Source organism: Gopherus flavomarginatus, chromosome 19 (genome assembly GCF_025201925.1).
Source record: "Gopherus flavomarginatus isolate rGopFla2 chromosome 19, rGopFla2.mat.asm, whole genome shotgun sequence".
NCBI lineage: Eukaryota > Metazoa > Chordata > Testudines > Testudinidae > Gopherus > Gopherus flavomarginatus.
Window position 1 is genome coordinate 8,364,042 of NC_066635.1, and position 21,481 is coordinate 8,385,522.

The 21,481-nt window shown below is 45.7% G+C and overlaps 1 protein-coding gene across 2 annotated transcripts in view; it reads right to left on the reverse strand.

Moving 5' to 3' along the window:
- ATP2A3 (ATPase sarcoplasmic/endoplasmic reticulum Ca2+ transporting 3) overlaps positions 1-21,481 on the reverse strand; it is a 139,489-nt gene that overhangs the window by 7,146 nt on the left and 110,862 nt on the right. Inside the window, exons 11-21 of one of the 2 annotated variants that reach the window (XM_050929395.1) lie at positions 21,188-21,319; positions 16,986-17,111; positions 14,824-15,042; positions 13,166-13,501; positions 11,794-12,014; positions 10,590-10,792; positions 9,185-9,270; positions 7,864-7,997; positions 6,941-7,058; positions 6,332-6,449; positions 3,113-3,188 (exon numbers count right to left, since the gene is read on the reverse strand). In XM_050929395.1, coding sequence (XP_050785352.1) covers positions 3,113-3,188; positions 6,332-6,449; positions 6,941-7,058; positions 7,864-7,997; positions 9,185-9,270; positions 10,590-10,792; positions 11,794-12,014; positions 13,166-13,501; positions 14,824-15,042; positions 16,986-17,111; positions 21,188-21,319 — 1,769 coding nt within the window. The remainder of the gene's footprint in view (positions 1-3,112; positions 3,189-6,331; positions 6,450-6,940; positions 7,059-7,863; positions 7,998-9,184; positions 9,271-10,589; positions 10,793-11,793; positions 12,015-13,165; positions 13,502-14,823; positions 15,043-16,985; positions 17,112-21,187; positions 21,320-21,481) is intronic. The other variant, XM_050929396.1, reaches the window with a different exon arrangement.

A 21,481-nucleotide genomic window follows, 5' to 3' on the forward strand; every position in this document is an offset into this window, starting at 1 on the left:
ATCATGCCTCTCCAATCTACTAGAACTATTTGAGAGTGTCAACAGATTAGGAGATAAAGGAGAGATGACTGACAACGTATTTGGTGTTTCCAAAAGCCTCGTTGTCATAGGGAATAAAATTCAGACATGGGTTCTAAATTGACCCAAAAGACAGAACAAGAAGGTGGGGAACTGGCCAATTTTCAACAAAGCAAAAGATCATCAGTGTGGTGGCTCAAAGTTCCATTCTAGGAGTAGTGTCTAATATAGCGGTTAATGATCTGGAAGAGGCATTGAACACAACAAGGTGACAACATTTCAGATCCTACAATGACATGTAGCCAATCTGCGACTGCTAGCAGCAAATATCTCCTATGGCCGGTGATGGGACACTAGATAGGGAGAGCACTGAGTTACTACAGAGATTTCTTTCCCAGGTGTCTGGCTTGGAGGGTTATGACCACATGCTCAGGGTCTAACGGATTGCTGTATTTGGGGTCAGGAAGGAATTTTCCCCCAGCTCAGAATGGCAGAGACCCTGAGGGTTTTTCGCCTTCCTCTGCAGGGGCCATGGATCACTTGCAGGTTTAAACTACTGTAAATGGTGGATTCTCTGCCACTTGAAATCTTTAAAGCATGATTTGAGGACTTCAGCCACTCAGCCAGAGGTTAGGGGTCTATTTCAGGAGTGGGTGGGTGAGGTTCTGTGCCCTGCAATGTGCAGGAGGTCAGACTAGTTTAGTGGCTCCAAACTACTGTACCCCCTGTAAGGAGTCTGTCTTGTGTACCCCCAAGTTTCACCTCACTTAAAAATTATTTGCTTCCAAAAGCAGACATAAAAATACAGATGTGTCACAGCACACTTGTGATGCATGGCTAGAAAGGATTAAATGTCCTGCAAAATAAATAACCCTCAAAAGACATGTGGGGAGATAAGGTTTGTGTTTTTGTGTATTTACATATGTATGAGTAGGGTCAATGATGTAACCAACAGTCTCTGTCTATGCTGTATTCTGATAATTCAGAGGTCAAAAGAACATCATTTAAATGAACTGTAAATGAGGGATTGGACTATAACCTATGAACTATTTCTGGAAGAACTCTGCAACTACAAAACTCACCATCTCTGCTATGAATCTGAACCTCAATGAACTGAACTCATGTCTGTATGTATATTGATCTGGCCACTGGACTAGATGATCATTATGGTCCCATCTGGCCTTAAAGTCTGAGTCTAAACTAGGCAAGAAAATAAAGCTGGGTGAAAGGGCAGCATGAAGGCAGATGGAATTTTGAGATGACAAATGAAAGGTAAAGAGCATTGGAAGGATTAATTTCAACTAGTCCTCCAAGCTTTAAATTAACTGAAATGACTCAAGAAAAAGATTTGGGCATTGTTTTGGGCAGCTCTGTGCAATATAAATCCAACAATGCACTCTTACTGGTCATACCAGGCTAAGTTCTGGTCACCCTACCTCAAATAAAAAAAGTTAGAACAGAAATATAGAAGGGGTCTAGAAATAGATGATGACAATTATTCTAGGCATGAAAAAACTGTCATGTGAAGAGAATCTGAAAAGATCAGGACTGCTTAGTTTAGAGGGGAGATGAGTAAGAGGAGACATGATAGAGATATATAAAATAATTAGGGTTAGAGAGACGACAGGGTAAATGTCATCCCCCAGTACGAGAATGAGACGACATTCAAACAAACAGAAAGGCAACAAATGTAAAACTGATAAAAGGAAGCACTTTTTTCACACAAAGCATAGATCAGTGGAACTCATTGTGACAAGATATGCCTAGTTCCTGAGTTTAGCAGGATTCAAAACAAGGACTGGATATTTATGTGGATAATGAGAGGAGCCTGACATTATATAGACTGAAAAATATGAGTGGGATTTTCAAAAGTTCTTAACTCCCATTGATCTTCCATGGGAACTGGAGGCCCAACTCTTGTAAGTGCTTTTGAAAATCCCACCTTATAAAAGAGATAAAAACTCTTATGCTTGAAACCATACATTAACCACAACCTCACAGAGGTTAAAAAGCAGCTTCCCTTATAGGCCAATGATTCCATAATTGTCCACTCCTTCTGAAGCATCTGGGGCTGGCCATGTCAGAGAACGGGTATTGGACTAGCTGGACCATTGCCCCGATCTGGTCTATCAGTTCCTACATTCTCAGAAGTGATTTTCTAGCTGCAAAGCATGAGGGTGAGCCGTTGGGATGACACTTTTTCAGCCTCCAGAGTCTGTATCAATGTATTTGTTCCAACCTGATACCTGCACTTCTGCCTCTAATTTTTTTTTTTTTTTAAAGCAGAGAAAGCCTCTTAAGAGACTTATGGACACTTGAAAAAGGGAAAATATGGTCAAATATTAAACAAGTAGTAAGAGTGGAATCTCCTCTTTATGAGAGCATTATCAGAAGTAAAGCCTTATGGAGCAGAGTCCAGTAAGGCCCTTCCTTGTGTAGCTATGACTGGAAGTGCCTCCTCCTCCCAGAGCGCTAATCCTCCTTTGGCAAGCCAGCACTTGCTAGTCATCACTCTACTCGGCAGAATTTCAGCTGTGCAGCACCCACAACTGGGGCCACTCGAACTAGAGAACTCAGCTCTCATGGCACCAAAATAACGACCAGATTACAAGAAGAGCTCAGCACCCAGTACGTTGACCTCATCTGAAAAAGTGGCCCTGGTTGTGGGTGCTGAGTCCTTCTGAAAATTCTGACCTTGAGGTCAGATCATGAACTGATGTAAACTGATGTCAGTGGAGCTAAGCCATTGCATAACATCTGACCTTCCAGGGCTATGTAATAATAATATATTTTAGTTGTGAGAGCACCTCTGATAACACACGACCCCTCCTACACAAACACACATGCTTTTCTTATTTAGAACACTGTAGTTCTGTGATTCACAAAGGAACTGGAGATGCTGTTTGATCCTGTTGTCCTACTACTGAACAATAATCACAGACTGAACAATTGTGGGACATTTTCCAGAGTGGAGCCTGTGCTGTTTGGCAGTTCCACCGAGATGCTGTAAAACCAGGACACCACAGCACATGAGAGTGTCTGGCACAGGTGCAGGAACATGATGGACAAGGACAATACACACAACAGAGCCAACCCTGTTTGATCTGGATTCCTGCAGGTTTTCAGCTGGTGCTCCCCACTCCACGTGTGTCTGACTGTCCTGAGAATTCCTGGTGAAAAATGACAATGCTAGATTTAAGGACTGGTTTTTAAAATGTATTCAGAGGAATTAGGTGGAGTAAATACAGGAGTTTGGGTCTTTTTGAATGTGACAATTGAAGCACAGGCTGGTATGATTTTGTTCTCTTGCTGCGATTAAATAGTGGCAAGAAATTGTGACGCAGTGTTCAGACAAAGGCCATTCACAGAAATCAGCATTAGCATGATGCAGCTGCATGGCAAACAGTGCGGACGAACGGGTGGGTTGGCAGCATGGCAGATGGGACTCAGCAGCTAGAATCATCAATAGCTGGTGCAATCACTTCTGGGAATTGTTGTTTGTATTACAGTAGCAGCCAAAGCCCCCTTGGGAGATGGTGGTCATAGAAGGAGTTTGTGGGAGAGCCTGGGAAATGAAGCCAGGTCTCCCAAGCCCTTAACCACAAGATTATCGTTACATCTGGTTATTGGGAGTTGAGGGTAAGGTAGGGAGAAGCATGAGCCTGACTAACTTTCTGAAAGACCTTACAGTTAAATCAATAGAGAGGCAACACCCAAAGAAGCCCATTAGGAGGGCTGGAGAGAGGTGTGAGAGGCTGTTGTAGCAGGACACACAACTAGGGTACACCAATGAAATTGTAACACCATGATCCTCTCTGGTCAATACAGCAGTGCCAGAGGAGAGTCTCACTCCAGTCACCAGACTGCACATCTCTGTGAACAAGAGAGGAAGAGGACTGTGGCAGCATTCTGCCCACAAAAGATTGGAAGCATTTGCCTGGAACAAGGCCAAGTGCTGAACAGGCAACCATAGGGCAATCCAAAGCTGGTGCTGCATTATCTTTTGTAACAGCTCCAGATGGCTTCATAGTCCTCGTTATACCATATGTGATGACCTCCCAGAGACTACGTGGTGATAGCTGGAGAGAACTTTTGCTCAGAAAGCACAGGGCTTTAACACGTTAGCTGAATCTCCTTAGCTGTGGCAGGTCTTACTAATGACGTATCCTTGAGCAAATCTGACATGCCGTTGGCATATACACCCTCTCCAGTGAATTACATCACCTTTCACCTTCTGACACAGTCCAGCTGGAGGAGGATCTAATTCTTGGCAAGAAAGCAAGGGCACCTTTGAAAACACCAGCACATTTCAGGAAGCGAGGCAATGCAGAGATACTCATGCTTTGGGTGGCAGAGAGCACCAACCTTCATCTTCAGATTTGCCATTGCACTTACACAGGACTGGTGTCACTCTACAACGGCTGCACAACTGTCCAAGAGTCACAGAGAGATTGCGTATTCAGTACTTGTGGCTCTTGGCAATTTTAAAGGGTGGTTCTGCCCTAAAAAGTAACTCTAAAAATAGCACAGTGGGATTTCCCTACTCAATATTTCCATATAAAAATAGGCACAGTTTGTAAGTCAAGAAGATTGTTTATGAAACACAGCTCAGAGCTCAGCTGAGTTTGCAGGTTGAAGAGATACAAGCTGGGGTCTGACTGTCTTGCGGATCATCTCCAGTAATGGAAGAGTTCTGTAGGCCAAAGTAGGGCTTCGAGGACATCTGTGCAGCCCCACTGATCAGCTGTTAGTGTAGGATATGAAAGCAATGGGGCTGCACAGGTGTTCTTGAAGAAGCCATGCAAACTATATTGTAGAAAAGCATTTGAAAAGATAGCTTTTCATAAGCACTATCTCAGAAGGCACATGCTTGTCCTTGCCAGTGACCAAGTTGTCCACTAATGATTACAACCCCAAGGAATCCCTCCTCAACAGGGCAGAAGAGACCTGTCTTCAGAAATGAAAAGGAAGAAATACTAAGAAAGGCATCCTGGACACATGCTGCTGTAATGGAATGATTATTAATATGGTCAAAGTATTTACCCAAGGTGAAGAAAAAACACAGTTAAAGTGCTCTGCCAGGTCATCCACCACTCACCCGTGATAAGAAGAGCAACATTCAGGCAAGCTAAATATGAGGCAGAGCAACAAAAGTAACCTGGGATTGGCCACCTAGGCTCCCTTCTTTTGCAAGGTGACAGCCAGAACCCCTTAAGCCTTCTTCCTGCCATGGGAATTCCGAAAAGAAGGATTGGCAGGACAGCTTCCCATCCTGATGTCTATGTTCTTTCTGGCAACATTGCTGCGTTGGGTAAACTCCCTTTAAAAAGCAGTCTCCATTCATCTACTACAATCCCAGTCACTTTAAATGTCAGGGCCCAGATTCTGATATATTTTCCAGAACTTGGCACTAAGAGTTAACTAATTAAGGAACGAATACCAGAGGTCTGCTTAGGAGGGTGGCAGGAAAGTAGTGGAGCAGAGTTTTGAAGGCCACTGGCTGAATTATTGAAAGACTAAATTGTTTGTCAAAAAAAGAAAAGAAAGGAAAGATTTAATTAGGATGTTGAGATTGCTCCCTGCGATATTTCATTACAACAAGAAGAAAATATTAGCATATTAAATATAATTCACAGAGCTCTGTAAATATCCACTGTACTTTAGAGCACCGGGCTCAAACCCACTGCCACTGGAGATGTTGGTAAACCTTCAATTGATGTAAACGGTGCAAGACTAGACCTATACAATATTTCCTGTTTACAACATGAGTGCCATATTCGGAGAGGTGAGGAGCATCTGCAACTCCCTCTGAAGTTAATCAAAGTTTCAGGTGCTCAGCACCTTTTAGTCATACAGTAGAGAGAGCAAACAAGACAGAACCATCATTGGGAGGAAAAAGAGTCAAAAGAACAAGGCAAGAAGAATTCTTGGAAGAAACAGATTTTTAAAGAGGGCTGATCCAATTCCCAATGAAGTCAATGGAAACATTCAGTGGGAGTTGGATCAGGCCTTAAGTACGAGACAGGAGGGCGGTTTGGATAGACAATGGAGGAGGCTGTTCCAGTGTATTGTGGTCAAGTCCATAATGCACAATAAGATTTTAGTGTCAGCCACCGTGATTACAAAAACATAGGGAAGGACAGATCCTTTGCAATACACCACACTGGGGGAAAAGTAACTATGACTGCGTGTGCATGGACCAATCTTTACATCAGCAGAGACGCTAAATGACATGTGCCTGAAAGCACAAAGCAGCACAAAGCAAGCGCCATGGTACAGAAATCAGTCAGCAGTTACTTTGCAGTGTGCTCACCCTCTAGGTGGTTGCGGGAAAGGTATTTGAGTCCTTCATCGAGCAGGATAACAGGCAGGGAAATTTTCAACACGACCACCCACTGTGGCCAGCTCAGGGGAGTCACCTGGAAGATCAGCTGCAAGGCAGGAAGAATTCAATATATTTATTAACAGGGAAGGGGGGAAAGACACAAAAATCAGACCCTTTTTTGTTCATATAGATGTGGACTGAGGTAAGAGATGTGCAAGGGACCAAGGCCTTCCGGATCATATCATATGTGCAAAGAGAGGGACTTCATTAAGGCTTGAACAGATAATGACAAGGAACTTGGCAAGGGACAGTAAGTATCATTACATTCACTTTACAGATGGAGAAAGTGAGGCACAAACAGGGGAAGTAACTGCTGCAGATCGCAATGCAATTCCATTGCCGACCTGGGACTAGAACCCAAGACTCCTAATTCCCAGTTCTGTATCCTTCTGAATCACAAGGCTCGATCGTGGAAACCCTTTGGGCAGGGAAGTCCCACTGAAAATCAGCAGACTTGGGAAGTAAAACGTACAATGGAGTTTTCTTGTCAAAATAACATCCCTACAAGCTGCGTGTTGTGCTAGCTGCATCACTTACAGGCATAGGCTTCACGTGGAGAATCACGAAGTGCAGCGCCATAGACATGACAATTGTCCCCAGCAGCCAGATGTTGAGCCATGGTGGCATTCTCAGCAGTGACTGGTTTTCAGACACACTGCAAAAGCGAGAGGGCAGAGTTAGATCAAATTATCTACTAAATACTCCATCCTCAAGTATAATTTGGATCAATCAATATATCCCTAAGCCCTCTTAATCAGTAGAAATATGTTGCTAGATCTCTGCATAAAAGCCTCCTCCAAGAAAAAGGATTACTTAACCATTATCATACATTATTCTCCTTCCAAGCTTGTTAGGCTCTGGAAATAAATAGTCTGAAGTGAATTTCATGCACTATATCACTATTCAGATGGAGAGACAAGGTGGGTGAGGTAATATCTTTTATTGGACCAACTATTGTTGGTGAGAGGGACAAGCTTTCAAGCTTATGCAGAGCTCTTCTTCGGGTCAGCTTGAGAATAGCTGATGTCATGCTATTCCTTCAGTACCAGATTCCCGAACTCATTGGACACGTACACATACAGCATCAAAATATTACTCATTGTGACAGCCAGTACCAGAATCTCCAGCGTGAAGCCCTGATCCATCCGTGGGTCAGAGCCAAAATTGCAAAGGGAACTATTTGCCGGTTCTGGCTCCAGATTTTACCAGAAGAGTTAGGGAGATTTCAGCATTGTCAGATCCAAGCCTGACCCTTAAAGCCCGGCGTGGTTTTGAATCTGAACACCAAACCCAAAATGGATCTGGATCCAGATACTACTGGCTTGCTAATACGGCCAAAATGTCCACTAAGAGATCCAAATGTATTTACATTGCCATCTCTAATGACAGTAACATGTTTGCTTGGTTCAGATGTTATTCAGGGCAGAATGATTTATCTGATATTCCCATACATACTGTACCTGTTGAGAGCATTGCACATCTCAATTGTCACTAGCACTGACAGAGCCATAGTGGTTGGGTAACGAGACTCGAAGATTTTACAGTCAATGCCTTCAAAGATGGGGTTGTCCTCTGTGCATCTCATGAAGTTCCTCTGGCAGAAGGAAGAGTAACAGGCATGAAGCCGGCAGAAGTGGCAGGTTGCTGGTGGGATATGAGCCCCAGTTATCAGTGATTATATTAAATATTTCTTGGCTCAGGGGGGACTGATAAGAGGATATGAACCCATTCATCTTCAGGTTTGAATCCAGCCCATCTAGTAGGTCAATAGTGATCATATGACAGCTTCTAGGTACTCTATGTGAACTTGATTCATTAGTTGTTTCAGTTTATTTCCAAGTGAACAAGTGTCTCCGTAAAAAAAAAAAAAATCTATCCCTGCAACTGGCATTAATCATACCTGAAGTCAGGAAACATGGCTTCTGTTCCTTCCTTTACACCAGTTATCACACACTTGGCAAGGCCATTTCCCTCCCAGTGCCTCTGCTTTCCCTCCTACTCTTTGCATGTCTTGTCTACACAGAATGAAAGATCTTTTGGGCAAGGAAAAGGGAAGGGGGGAGAGAGACAAAAATCAGACCCATTTTTGTTCATATAGATGTGGACTGAGGTAAGAGATGTGCAAGGGACCAAGGCCTTCCGGATCATATCATATGTGCAAAGAGAGGGACTTCAGTTTGTACTGCACCTAGCACAATGAGGTCTTAACCTTGGCTGGAGCTCTTACGAGTTACTGCAATGCAAACAACAATAATCAGTCTCCAGGGTAGCCAATCTGGCACTAGATGCATTAGAAACATACTGAGTAATAAGAGATTTGCTTATTTAAGGGGTTTAAAACTGATGCCTTAAAGCAGCGATAGGGAAGTTTCGCCTTCACCCCACCTGATCAGAGAGGCAGCGATCAAGCAGAATAACTGCAATTCCTGCTGCACTCCCTACGAATGTCTCTCTGACTCCTCACAATGACATGGGTGGAGTGCACACCTACAGGCCATCAGGGCTGGGGACACACAAGGGATGTTTCTTTAGGTAAAGTCACCACCATGCTGACCAGCTGATGGGAGGTGGGATCTCACCCGGGAGGTAGCTTTTGCAGTTGTTTCAGCTGACACATTTTCTTTTAATGACTTGGGAACTTTTCAAAATTTAATTTTAAAAAGAGGGGGACAGGTAGGAAAACAAATCCTCTGGTGATCCTGCTGGGGAGCCTAGATACTAGGGTTTGCAGTGGTGTTCAAGTGAAACTGTTTTCCCTTCTCCCTCCCTGCCACAACTTACCAACTGGTAGAAGGTAACTTGCGGCCCTTCAGCATCATACAAGAACCACCAGGTAGCTGCCCCCACCGTTGCCAATCCAACGTACACTGCAACCAAAGAGACAGCAGGTTGTGTAGCCCTGTAAGCACTGGATTCATTGCTTGGTTCTTGCTAGCTATGTTATTCGTTAGCACAGGGACCTCTGGCCCTCAGGGTTACACTGCCTTGTGCTAGATGGCGAACCTGCAGATTCCACCCCGTGCTATGGCTCCTTGCTGCTTATTCAGGTAGAGGAAGAACAGCAAATTGGGAAGAGAGACCTGAACTGTTCTGACCCTCTAAACCCATACTACGCACACAGGGGGACTCCTCATATTCCATCCCAGATGGTTAGGAGCCTGGAGCAACAATTCTGAAAACACTTGCACCTGAACCTGTCTCCCTCCTCTCTCCCCACCTTGCATTGCCACAGCTTCACCTCACACTCTGCTAAGGTCTGTCCCCCTGCCCTTTCTTAAATAAGAACCTTTCTACCCAGTCTATGTAGGTACATCACTACAGTATACCAGAGCACCTCACTGTCATTAAGAGGCAGAGAAGCGATAGCCCCATTTTACAGATGGAGAACTGTGGCACAGGGTAGAATAAGTGACTTGTCCAAGGTCACACAGGAGTTCTGTAGCTGAGCCAGGAATTGAACCCAGGTATCTTGAATCCCAATCCCGCACCTTATCCACTAGACCAACATTCCTATTTGCTTCCTTTGTCCTGACATTCACTACAAAAATCCACCTCACTCCAGAAAGTGGAGACCCTCCTGCTCCCTGCCCATCCCCTTCTGCACTCTGGCCTTCTGTCTGATCCCAAAGCTGCTATGGGCAATCAGTCACAATGCCTTCTCATGCTGCTACCTGAGCTGGAGAGAACCATAGGTAATGCGTGGGTGGGGACTGGGGTAGCTCAAACTAGGAGCCTGACCAGAAGAAAAGATGGCTCCTAGCAGAGGCAGTCAAGTGCATACACTGCAAGAATCCCAAACTGGCCCTGTCATCAGACCAGAAAGTTCCCTTGCTCCCACCACAGCAATCCTAGGACTACTGAAGGTAAAATATCTCTCAGCTATTCTCTGATGTCTGACTAAGCTGATTAAACTCTTCCAATGCACTGGATCTTAGCAGAGATGGATTCTTGAGGGCTTGCCTTGTTTTGGTTGTATGAAAGTCCTGGGTCTGTTATGAGGAATATATTTTCCCTGGATATTGTGCATCTCTACATCTCTGCACTGTGAATATGCCTCTCTTCATTACTGGAGATCACAATGGACCCACCCCTCCTAACACACGCTAGTCAGCAATTGTTTTAAGCCAAGGTAATAGACGGCACTTTGTCCATTCATGGCACTACATCTCTAGCCAGAGCCTCTCACCTCCAATGGCAAGGTAGCGGAAGAAAAGCCAGCCACTGATGAGGGGCTCTCTTGGGTTGCGGGGAAGTTTGTCCATGATGTCTAGGTCAGGGGGGTTGAATCCAAGAGCAGTGGCAGGTAGCCCGTCTGTCACTAGGTTCACCCAGAGCAGCTGGACTGGGATCAGAGCTTCAGGCAAGCCCAGGATTGCAGTCAGGAAAATACTTCAGGTAAAAAAGACACAACCTCACTAGGTTAGACACACGTCAGGGAGAGAGAGGATTGCTCTTGTACAGTTGGAGTGTGATCCAAAACCCTGGGTCCAAATGCCCTCTAAACACTGGTGCTGTTCAAAATCCACACATGGATTTGGATTTTGCAGTTCATCCCAAAGCCCCGGATTCAAACACCTCCAAACTTTAGGGAATTTGAAACTCAGATGTGAATGTTGCAGTTTCAACCCATCTCACCACTGGGGAGCAGACTCGTAAATTTGCATAAGGAGCCCATCACATGGCATCTCAACTGTTCAATGTGTTTTTTTGTCACCAGCACAGATGTACCTGCTGAATTTCTGACATAAGGGGTTCCAAAGATAACTGCAAGCAATCAGTACATGGCCAGGATTGCTGCAGAACACACTGATTTGTTCTGAAAGCCTTTTTCAGGAAACTGTTCACAGTGAAAGAAGCTGTGAGCATTGTAATGGAGTCTCATTCACCCCATCAGACACAAATACCCTCACAGGAATCTATCAGCACCACACTGGAGTTGCATAATGATACACTTATAGCAAGCTACAGCACTTGTGACAAATATGCTGATCCTTAAGTGACACCATGGTATTTGACCCTACTGCAGTGTTTCATGGTGTTTCCTTTATTGTGCTCAAAATTGGAAATGCTGTAAAATAGCCAGAGGTTCTCACATCACATCAAGGGAAAGGCTGGCTTTAGTAGCAGCTGCTGAATGTGTAGAAATCTGAAAGAAAGTATGCATGCCACTTTTAACTGAGGCAGAGTGCACAGGACCTAAAGTGGTGCTGCTATCTAGGCCCACATCCTCAGCGGATGTAAATCAACATAGCGCCATTGCTATCTGATTTACACCAACTGGGATATAGCTCCAAGCATATATTTAAGTATCAGAAAGGACACTTCTGTCCTGGTGATACTTCTCATCCCTCCTACTATCCTAGCATGAGGTGTGAACCGGAAGCCCTTACCAGACGACCTCTCCAACGTTAGAAGAGATGAGGTAGCGGATGAACTGCTTCATGTTGTTGTAGATGGCTCTGCCCTCCTCAACGGCAGACACGATGGTGGAGAAGTTGTCATCAGACAGCACCATCTCAGCTGCTGATTTTGCTACGGCTGTGCCAGAGCCCATGGCAATGCCAATCTCAGCCTTTTTCAGGGCAGGGGCATCATTCACTCCATCTCCCGTCTGGACAAAGCATGGGTTTTTTATTAAAGGACATTTCATAGAAGGAAACAGCCTAGCACATGAGACTGAGGCTATGAGCTAGGGGTGAAAATCCCAGCTTGCGTAGACGTAGTCAACGAGAGCTAACATGCTGAAAATAGTGTAGTCATGGGAGCACAGACTAGCTGTGCCGAGCATGTACGCACAGGGCTTAAGCAGGTTTGTACTTGGCATGGCTAGTCGGTGCTGCCACTCGCCACTGCCCATGCTACCACGGCTACACTACTGTTTTTAGCAGGCTGGCTCGATGACAGCTGAGGGAGCTGGGAATCACTCAGAGTGTAGACATAGCCTGAGAACCAAGTCTGGGTCACATTAATTCATACACGTTTGTTGGCAGGACTTCTACCTATCGATTAGTTCTTTAAACACCACCACTTGGCACTGCTGTGATGCATTTCCAAGTGCTCTGCTCACATTCAGCTTCAAAACAGCTCTGTAATGTAGGCAAGTAGTATGATGGCCCATTGTCTAGATAGGAAAACTTAACTGTGTTCCTCAAGGCTATACAGAGTAAGTAGAAGAGCTGGGAACAGAATCCAGAAGTCCTGACTCCCAGACCTTTGCTCCAAACCAATGGACAACACTAGAGCCCTGCAAATCTATGGATATCCGAGAATGGAGCTCGGCTGGTCTCAGTGGTACTAGCTGACAGAACAGGGAGCAATGATCTCACGTTGCAGTGGGGGAGGCCTAGGTTGGATATTAGGAAAAACTATTTCACTAGGATGGTGGTGAAGCACTGGAATGGGTTACCTAGAGAGATGGTGGAAGCTCCATTCTTAGCGGTTTTTAAGGCCCAGCTTGACAAAGCCCTGGCTGGGATGATTTAGTTGGTGTTGGTCCTGCTTTGAGCAGGGGGTTGGACTAGATGACCTCCTGAGGTCTCTTCCAATCCTGATATTCTATGATTCTATGATATCTGCAGACCAGACTTGCAGATCGGATAAGGATAAAAATTTTGTATTCACACAGCGCAACAGTCCTACTCTACAGCTCAGACTGGAACCTTGAAGTACTGACTCCCATCTCCTGCTCTTGACAGCAGAGGGGACATTTACAAAATTATTAATATGAGTAAACCCACATGAGGGGCCCTTTGTAGGACTCACCATAGCTGTAATCTCATGGAAAGACTGTAGGTATTCGACTATCTTGGACTTGTGAGCAGGTTCGACTCGGGCGAAGCAACGGGCCGAACGGCAGGCCTCCCGCTGTGTCTCTGGGGTGAGATCATCAAACTCCCTGCCGGTGTAGGCCTTGTCCGTCACATCCTCCTTCTCCGAGAAGATCCCAATCCTCCGGCAGATGGCCACAGCTGTGCCTTTGTTGTCCCCAGTGATCATGATGACCCGGATGCCGGCTTTCTTGCACATCTTAATGGACGACATCACCTCCTTCCGGGGAGGGTCCAGCATCCCCACGCAGCCCACGAAGGTTAGGTTAGTCTGAGGGCAAGAGAAGAAGAAACACATTAACACTCATTATGCCCCTCCCCTCCAGGGAAAGGGGCATGTTTAATTCACCCCACGTAGGGAAAAACCTAAAGATGCTGGCAAATTTTCCTCTCTAAAGGCCTGATCATGTTCCCATTACAGCCAATAGCAAAACTCTCACTAACTCTAATGGGAGCATAATACGGCCCGAAAGAGTATCACCCTCCATTTAAAATAATGCAACTGTAATCCTGATTTGTTCTTCTTTGGGGAGATTCCAGTTGACAGGCTGTAGTGGGTTGCTATTCACTGCATTCTGTTCAGGTTCTTATGCCATGCCCATCACCTTGGTATTTGCATGCTTCCTGGGATTGCATGAAGGCCCAGATTTAGCAAAGCACATAAGCACATGCTCAATAGGCTGCAGATTTAAAACAAACATACGAAGTGTTTCTTCGCACAGTCAGCAGGTGGAACTCATTGCCAGGGGATGTTGTGAAGGCCAAAAGTATAACTGGGTTCAAAAAATAATTAGATAAGTTCATAGAGGATAAATCCATCAGTGTCTATTAGCCAAGATTGTCAGGGATGCAACCCCATGCTCTGGGTGTCCCTAAACCTCTGATTGCCAGAAGCTACAACTGGACAACAAGGGATGGATCACTCAATAAATTGCACTGTCCTGTTCAACCTCTTTGAAGCATCTGGTAGTGGCCACTATCAGAGAGAGGATACTCGTCTGGATGGACCATTGGTCTGACTCAGTATGGCCATTCTTATGTACTTGAGTCAATGGATTCAAGTCAATGGGACTTAAACATGTTTAAGTGTTTTGCTGAATTGGGGCCTATGCATCATGACTAGCATCTGTCACATGGTTCTGAGCAGCTATGGTTTGCAACAGACCAGCAGGATTACTGGGCTACTTGGTTCTCCGGTAGAAACCCTCGGAGACCAGTCGGAACCACTGAGTCTGTTAGAACTTCCAATGAGACACCTCTAAATTGGTGGGAAAACTCAGCAGAAGAAGGAAATGCATTTGCAGCCAGCATGGCGTGTTCCTGGAGAGGCAGTGATCAGGATTAGGAAGCAAAATAAGTTACATGAGCAGAAAGGAGACAGAAGACTCCCCAGCTTGGAGTTTCACCACACCCCTGGCACATGGAGCCCGGCATTTCCAACACATCCTCCTCACTCTGCTTCCCAAGCAGCTGCTCTCAGAGACCTTCCCGTCAGCATCTGTGCCAGGGAAAGGAGAGCTGGAGCAAACCCTTTGTTTCCCAAAAAATGGCCCCCATGTTCTGTCCCAGGGGTCACTTTTAAAACTTCCTCACCTCATAGTTAATGAACTTGGTCGAGTCTTCCAGCTGCATGTCCTCTTTCTTGCAGGGGGTGTCCCGGGTGGCCAGAGCGAGGCAGCGCAGGGTGTCAATGCCAGTCCCCCATTCCCGGATCTTGGACAAGATCTTCTCCTTAGTGGAGAGCGTGAGGGGGATCCGGTTAGTGCCAATACGGACGTAGTTGCAGCGTTCGATCACACTTTCAGGGGCGCCCTTTGGAAACAAAAGGAACAAGAGTCACTCATACATGCCTACTCACAACCTAACTTCTGAGCAAAGCACAACTGAGTGAAAACTTCCCTAACCATCAACAAAAGCCAGTTTTACCCCCCTGGGGTATTCAGTGCGTACTGCAGTCACTGAGGACAGCACGTCATGGAGTGCAGAACGTCTCTGAAAAGGAAGTAATATGTTCAAGAGACAAAAGCCATCCTGAGATTGAGGCTATGTACACACTGTAGCTTACATCGGGATAAGTGATGTTGTTCAGGGGTGCGAATAAGCCGCCCCTCTAAGTGATGTAAGCACTGATGTGGACAATGCTATGCTGGTGGGAGGCTTCTCCTAACAACATAGTTACCGCTGCTCATGGGGGCTGGAGTAATTCCCTCCCGTCAGCACAGAGCGGCGGCACTAGCAGCGCTACAGTGGCATCGATGCAGCTGCACCGCTGTAAGCTCTGTAGTGTAGCCATAGTCTGATGAGCCCACTGCACAGGTTCTTCCTCAATATCTTTAGCTACCTCTAGGTGGCACTCTCTCATCAGCGTTTAAAGACGGTGATGCCCACAGAAAGCTTCGGTCCTCCAGCACCAAAGGTTACATGCCGAGAAAGGGGGTGGCTGGTAAGATGGACTCGGTTCAAGTCACTAGAAAGAAGAATCCAGACTGAGGGAGAAATCAGTCTAGTCTTTAAGGGACAATCTCCACAGCCTGTGGCAGCAAGTCTCAGAGCTTGGGTCAACAGCCCTGGACCCATGGAGCTCAGGCTACTGTACTAAAAATAGCCCCGGTACAGGCTCTGAAGCCTAAGGACAGGGGTGGGCTTCGGCTCCCGAGCTGCAGTATCTATATGACTATTTTGAGTGTGGCAGCTCGAGCCCTGCGTGCCCAAGTGTGCTGACGCAGGCTGCTGCTTGCTGTGCAGACTTCCCTAAATGACTTGCATGTTTCCCTGAATTACCTGACCTGGCACCCTAATACTGAACTCAGATTTGGATGGAGGCAAGGTCAAGAGGGCTCGACTGAGAGTCCACCATTGTTATAAATAATGCGTCCCCCCTACTGGACACATAGGGGTGGAGGAGGATGTTCACAAGGACCTAACTGGTTTAGGTGCAGAAGCACTTCTGAAAATCCCACCTCAGATTCTCTCCCCTTTTAAGCACTGCAAGATGGACTATAATTCCTCATAAACTTTTGACAGTGAAGACACTTGTAACAAGCTACCCCAAAACTTCAGCTGTGTTATTGCTTCAATGAGCCCATTATTCCTCCCTCCTGACCATATCATCTTGTCCACTAACTGAAATCCCTCCAGGCCTTTAGGAAAATAGCTGAGAGGCGACAGGTGACATTTGCTTTTCCATAAGGTTGGGACTAGAAGGAAAGACAACTTGGATAACCCAAAATGCTGGGTAACTGATCACAAGCCACCATGAGGGAAGTGCAGAGGTTTTCCTGCATTGAAATAAAGCTTTCCAAGCTGTGTCTTCCTCTCGAGCTACCCAATTACCCTGCACTTTCAGGAGCTCTGCTGCCTAGGACATCCTGAAGCCCCCAATGATATCCAGAACTTTTAACTGAGTGTGTTCACTCTTCAGAGACTGAACACACCCAGCTTCCATCAGAGCAGCCATCTAGGAAATGCCAGCATTCTAGGGACTGAAGTTCTACCTTTATTAAAGAGGATTATGATGGCTTCCAGTATTAAAGCCTAATCCTGCTCTGAACTGCACAGGTGGACATGGGAAGAAGGTGATTACTACTATTCATATTACAGTAGCACGTAGAGGCTCCCAAGGTGAGATCAGGAACAATTCCTGCAGCATCCCAGAGATACGCTAGGTCCTTCCCACCCTCACTCAGCATGTGGAACAATCACAAGCTCTCCCACACTGAGCCCCCTGCACCAGGCAATGCACATGTGTCTGTTACCTTGACAAACATCTTGCTGCCAACAGAGTTGTGGCTGGAACCGACAGGAGTGCAGTAGACAGACATTGACTTGCGGTCACGGGAGAACTCCAGGGTGCATTCTTTCTTCATCAGCTGCTTGATTACCTGTGACGGGACAGATGTGCCAAATTCAATAGGGTGCAATTATAGAGTTGTGAACTTTCTAATGGCACAAAACCAAACACCCCTTCTCTAGGCCCCGCCCCTTCTCTAAGGCCCTGTCCCTGCTCACTCCATCCTCCCCCCATTGCTCGCTCTCCCCCACCCACCCTCGCTCACTTTCACCCGGCTGGGGCAGGAGGTTGGGGTGCGGGGGGGGCATGAGGGCTCCAGCTGGGGGTGCAGACTCTGGGCTGGGGCAGGGGTTGCAGGGGCATTGGCTCTGGGCTGGGGGTGCAGGCTCGGGATGAGGGGTTTGGGGTGCAGGAGGGGGTTCAGAGCTGGGGCAGGGGATTGAGGGATGCACAATGTGAAAACCAGATACCTGGCAACCCTAGACAATTAGCTCTGTCAAATGCAGGCAAAGAGACTGGCAATGGCCAGGCACTACTTGATTTTATCTAATGGGCCCGATGAGTCAACACTGCACAAGTCAAAAATAAATGCACAAACTCGTCAGGGTGGCAAGGCGGCTTCTGTATTTAAGCAACAATAGGAAAAGCATCAGAGGGGACTTTCTGCCCCACAGCTTTCCCAAGGTAATTTAGCCGACTGGAAGTTCAACTGCCTCCAGCTGCTTTAACCTCCTTTGCTCCTTCAATCTGAGCTCAAGTGGCATCATGAATTCACTCAATATTTGGAAGTGAAATGGACAGATCATCAAACTCACTTCCTTTGCAGCCACTTTGTACTGGGATAGACTCAGTCCCATGCTAGACAAGCATTGCACTCAACATTTTACCGCACTGCGTGCTAATCAACAGATACAAAAATATTTTAACTTCAAACCAAACGCTCTTGTTATCAGAAAGGCTCTGTTTTTCCTCTTCCATTACTATGGTGACAGAAGCTGTGTGTATACACACACACACACACTCACACTCACACTCACACTCACACTCACTCACACTCACACTCACACTCACACTCACACTCACACTCACACTCACACTCACACTCACACTCACACTCACACTCACACTCACACTCACACTCACACTCTATAGGCTAGAAGATCAGCTCATCAGCTCTTGCATATTATTGCCAATGGCTTCATATTTAGGATCTGGTTCTATATGCCTATCACTCCTGAAGCCAAAACAGTCGTTTTAAGTTCTGGCTTGAGGTCATGCAGTTGTAAGACTGGGCCTTTTTTGGGGGTGGGGGGAAGGCAGTGGTATTTAAGTCTTTCCCAAAAATGACTGCCTAATTTGATTTCAGTTGCAGCTACTGTAATATAGAGAGGGGGAAATACATAGCGTTCTCCTCCAGTTTTAACTTTATGATAAAGATCAAGACATTTAAAGCCTGATCCAAAGTCCACTGGAGTCCACAAGAACCTTTCCATTGACTTGGAAAGTTCTGGATCAGGCCCCTGCCAAATTAACTTTTCTTCCCCTGTTTTCTCTGTGCATGCTTTGAGCTATGCATTTTCCAATTAGGCTCCTTTGGGGACAGGTTTTGCACCAGACAGTCTTGACGGGCAGCATGTTGCGGCTTAGCATTAAAATTAATTTTCACAGAAAGCATCTTGCACAATTTTTTCTTCCAAGTTTCAGAATGGAAAGACAAAGATCTGCGACATTAGTGTGTGTTCATGCCCTTTTATGCACTCAGGCTGTGTTTATAAGAAGGTTTTACATTTTAGGGATGTTATTTTACACACACACACACACACACACTCTCTCTCTCTACCTGTTTAGGCCATAACCAATTGCATTTGCTATTTTAAATAATTTATACAGCTAAGATTCCAGCAAGATAGTTGCTGGGCCTCATTAGATCCAGTCCTGTCTGAGCTTCAAAGATTTATGAACACTTCCTCTTGCATGACCACTTTAGTATTATGCCAGACAATTCTGGCAGGTGCTTGGCCTTCAGAGAACAAAGATTTTATCCCATAAAAAGCCACGTATTTGACAGGACTTTGGGGGAATCCCGAAAGTGGGTTTCTGGGAGACTAGTGAGGGGATGTTAAATAACTGTCTTGCTACTTGATTTTTTTTTTTTTTTTTTTTTTGCTAGGCTGAATTCATTCATTATTTGTCTCTGATTTGTGTTTTCTATTGGATGGTCATCATTTGCAACTGTAAGTCTAATCATGAGGGCATCTATCATGGTGATTTATTGTTATTTAAATCTAAATAAGTAAATAAAAAGAGGGACAGTTTTCCTGCCAAAAACCCACTCTCCAATCTGTGCATAAATTTGCAGGTTTATAGGAGAAATTGGTCCAACTCCAATAAATGGAAGCTAGATGCAAAAGAAGCTTCCCAGTTTCATCATGATTTTCACACTACCTCTTAAGACACAAAAACTCTGTCTACACTTGGTTTAGTCCTCCAAATCACCCACCGCTGTCACCACTGGTTCAGCTCCATTGGCAATAGATAGCATCAGTGGGAGCGCTGGCATGGACAGTGCTCCAACAGATGTATGTTACAGACCTGCTCTGAGCAGGGTAAGACAACATGGTACTTAGAAAACCAGCAGGTGGTGGGTGCTCTGCCTAGGCCAGCGCACCCACGATAGCTACCATGGTTCAGCTCCATCATGAGAGCAAAGGGAGGAATTTTTTTTTAATTATTTTTTCTTTTTTGCAAAAGCATAGGGTAGACATGGTCTAAAGGAGCACAGTGCATCCTATTGGTCTAGATGGACACTCCTGGCTCCATACAGTGCATCTAAAGGAGCACTCTGTTCAGGTGCCTTTAAACATGAAGTTCTGAAACAGCCTTCCAAGGGGAGTAGTGGGGGCAGAAGACATATCTGGCTTGAAGACTAAGCTTGATAAGTTTATGGAGGGGATGGTATGATAGGATAGCCTAATTTTGGCAAATAATTGATCTTTGATTATTAGCAAGTAAATATGCCCAATGGTCTGTGATGGGATGTTAGATGGGGTGGGGATCTGAGTTACTACAGAGAATTCCTTCCTGGGTGCTGGCTGGTGAGTCTTGCCCACATGCTGAGGATTTAGCTGATCGCCATATTTGGGGTCAGGAAGGAATTTTCCTCCAGGGCAGACTGGCAGAGGCCCTGGAGGTTTTTCGCCTTCCTCTGCAGCATGGGGCATGGGTCACTTGCTGGAGGATTCTCTGCACCTTGAGGTCTTTAAACCACAATTTGAGGACTTCAATAACTCAGACATAGGTTAGGGCATTGATACAGGAGTGGGTGGGTGAGATTCTGTGGCCTGCGTTGTACAGGAGGTCAGACTAGATTATCATAATGGTCCCTTCTGACTTTAAGTCTATGAACATCTAGGCTGATGATCGTCAAAGCTAAGGGATCTGGATGCTCAGTTCCCATTATAATTAATGGGAAGTGGCCAGCTAAACACTCTAGCTTTGCAAATCTCAGCCCTGTAGCATAGCCAAAGGGTATTTTTACACATGAAATGCTGTGTCTGGACTATCCTACGTGAGCTAGTTTGAATCAAGCTACTGCAGGTAACAGTAGTAGTGAAAACACTGCAGGCTTTGGAGCTAGTGAGCTAAACGCATACATAGGATCTGAGCTGGGTTTGTACTACTGGTGGCTAAAGCTGTCTCCGCTACCATTGTTATCCTAGAGTCTAGCTAGCTCAGGTAGGCGAGCCAGTGCACAGCTTTCGATGTGTAGACACACTGTGACATGAAGGCCAAGATTTTCAGGTGGGGCTAGTGGCTTTGGGTGCCCAGTTTGAACCACTTTAATAAATAGTGTCTTATTTTCAGAGGAAGGGTGGCTCAGCACTTCCTGAAAACCAGGCACCTTTATGGAGTCTCCAATCACTAGTTACTTCTGGAAATCCTGGCCTGGGTGGTGAGATGTTGTCTTAGGGTGCAGATATCCCATTTCCTTTGAGAACTCAGGCAATTTAGAATCAGATATAGGTCAGTCCACTCCAACCCCATCACCTCTTATCCTGGTAACTCGAGGAGAATTCGTGCACAAACAGCCATGCCATCTCCCTCCATCCCTTCCCTCACTCCCCAGCGAAAGGGACCACATAGGTTTTGTCCCTTCATCCTACTCACAGAGTTGCAGGCATTGGCTCTCTCCACCTTTGAGAGGTTGCTTGTATCAGTGTTGAACACGTTCATCTTTTCTACCAGGCAGGTCAGGGCTGTTTCGGTTGCTTCTCCCACCTTCTCATAGGCTTTTTTTGACTGGCCGGCAGGAAGAAAGGAACACAAACATCCAGTGTAAAAGAAAAGCATGAGCTGTATGACCTCTGTCTCCTAACCTGCATGATTAAGTCCAGGATGATTTTATTTACTGCACTGTTCTTAAGATTCCAACAGCATTGTGCTCACTCTAGGGCCATGGGA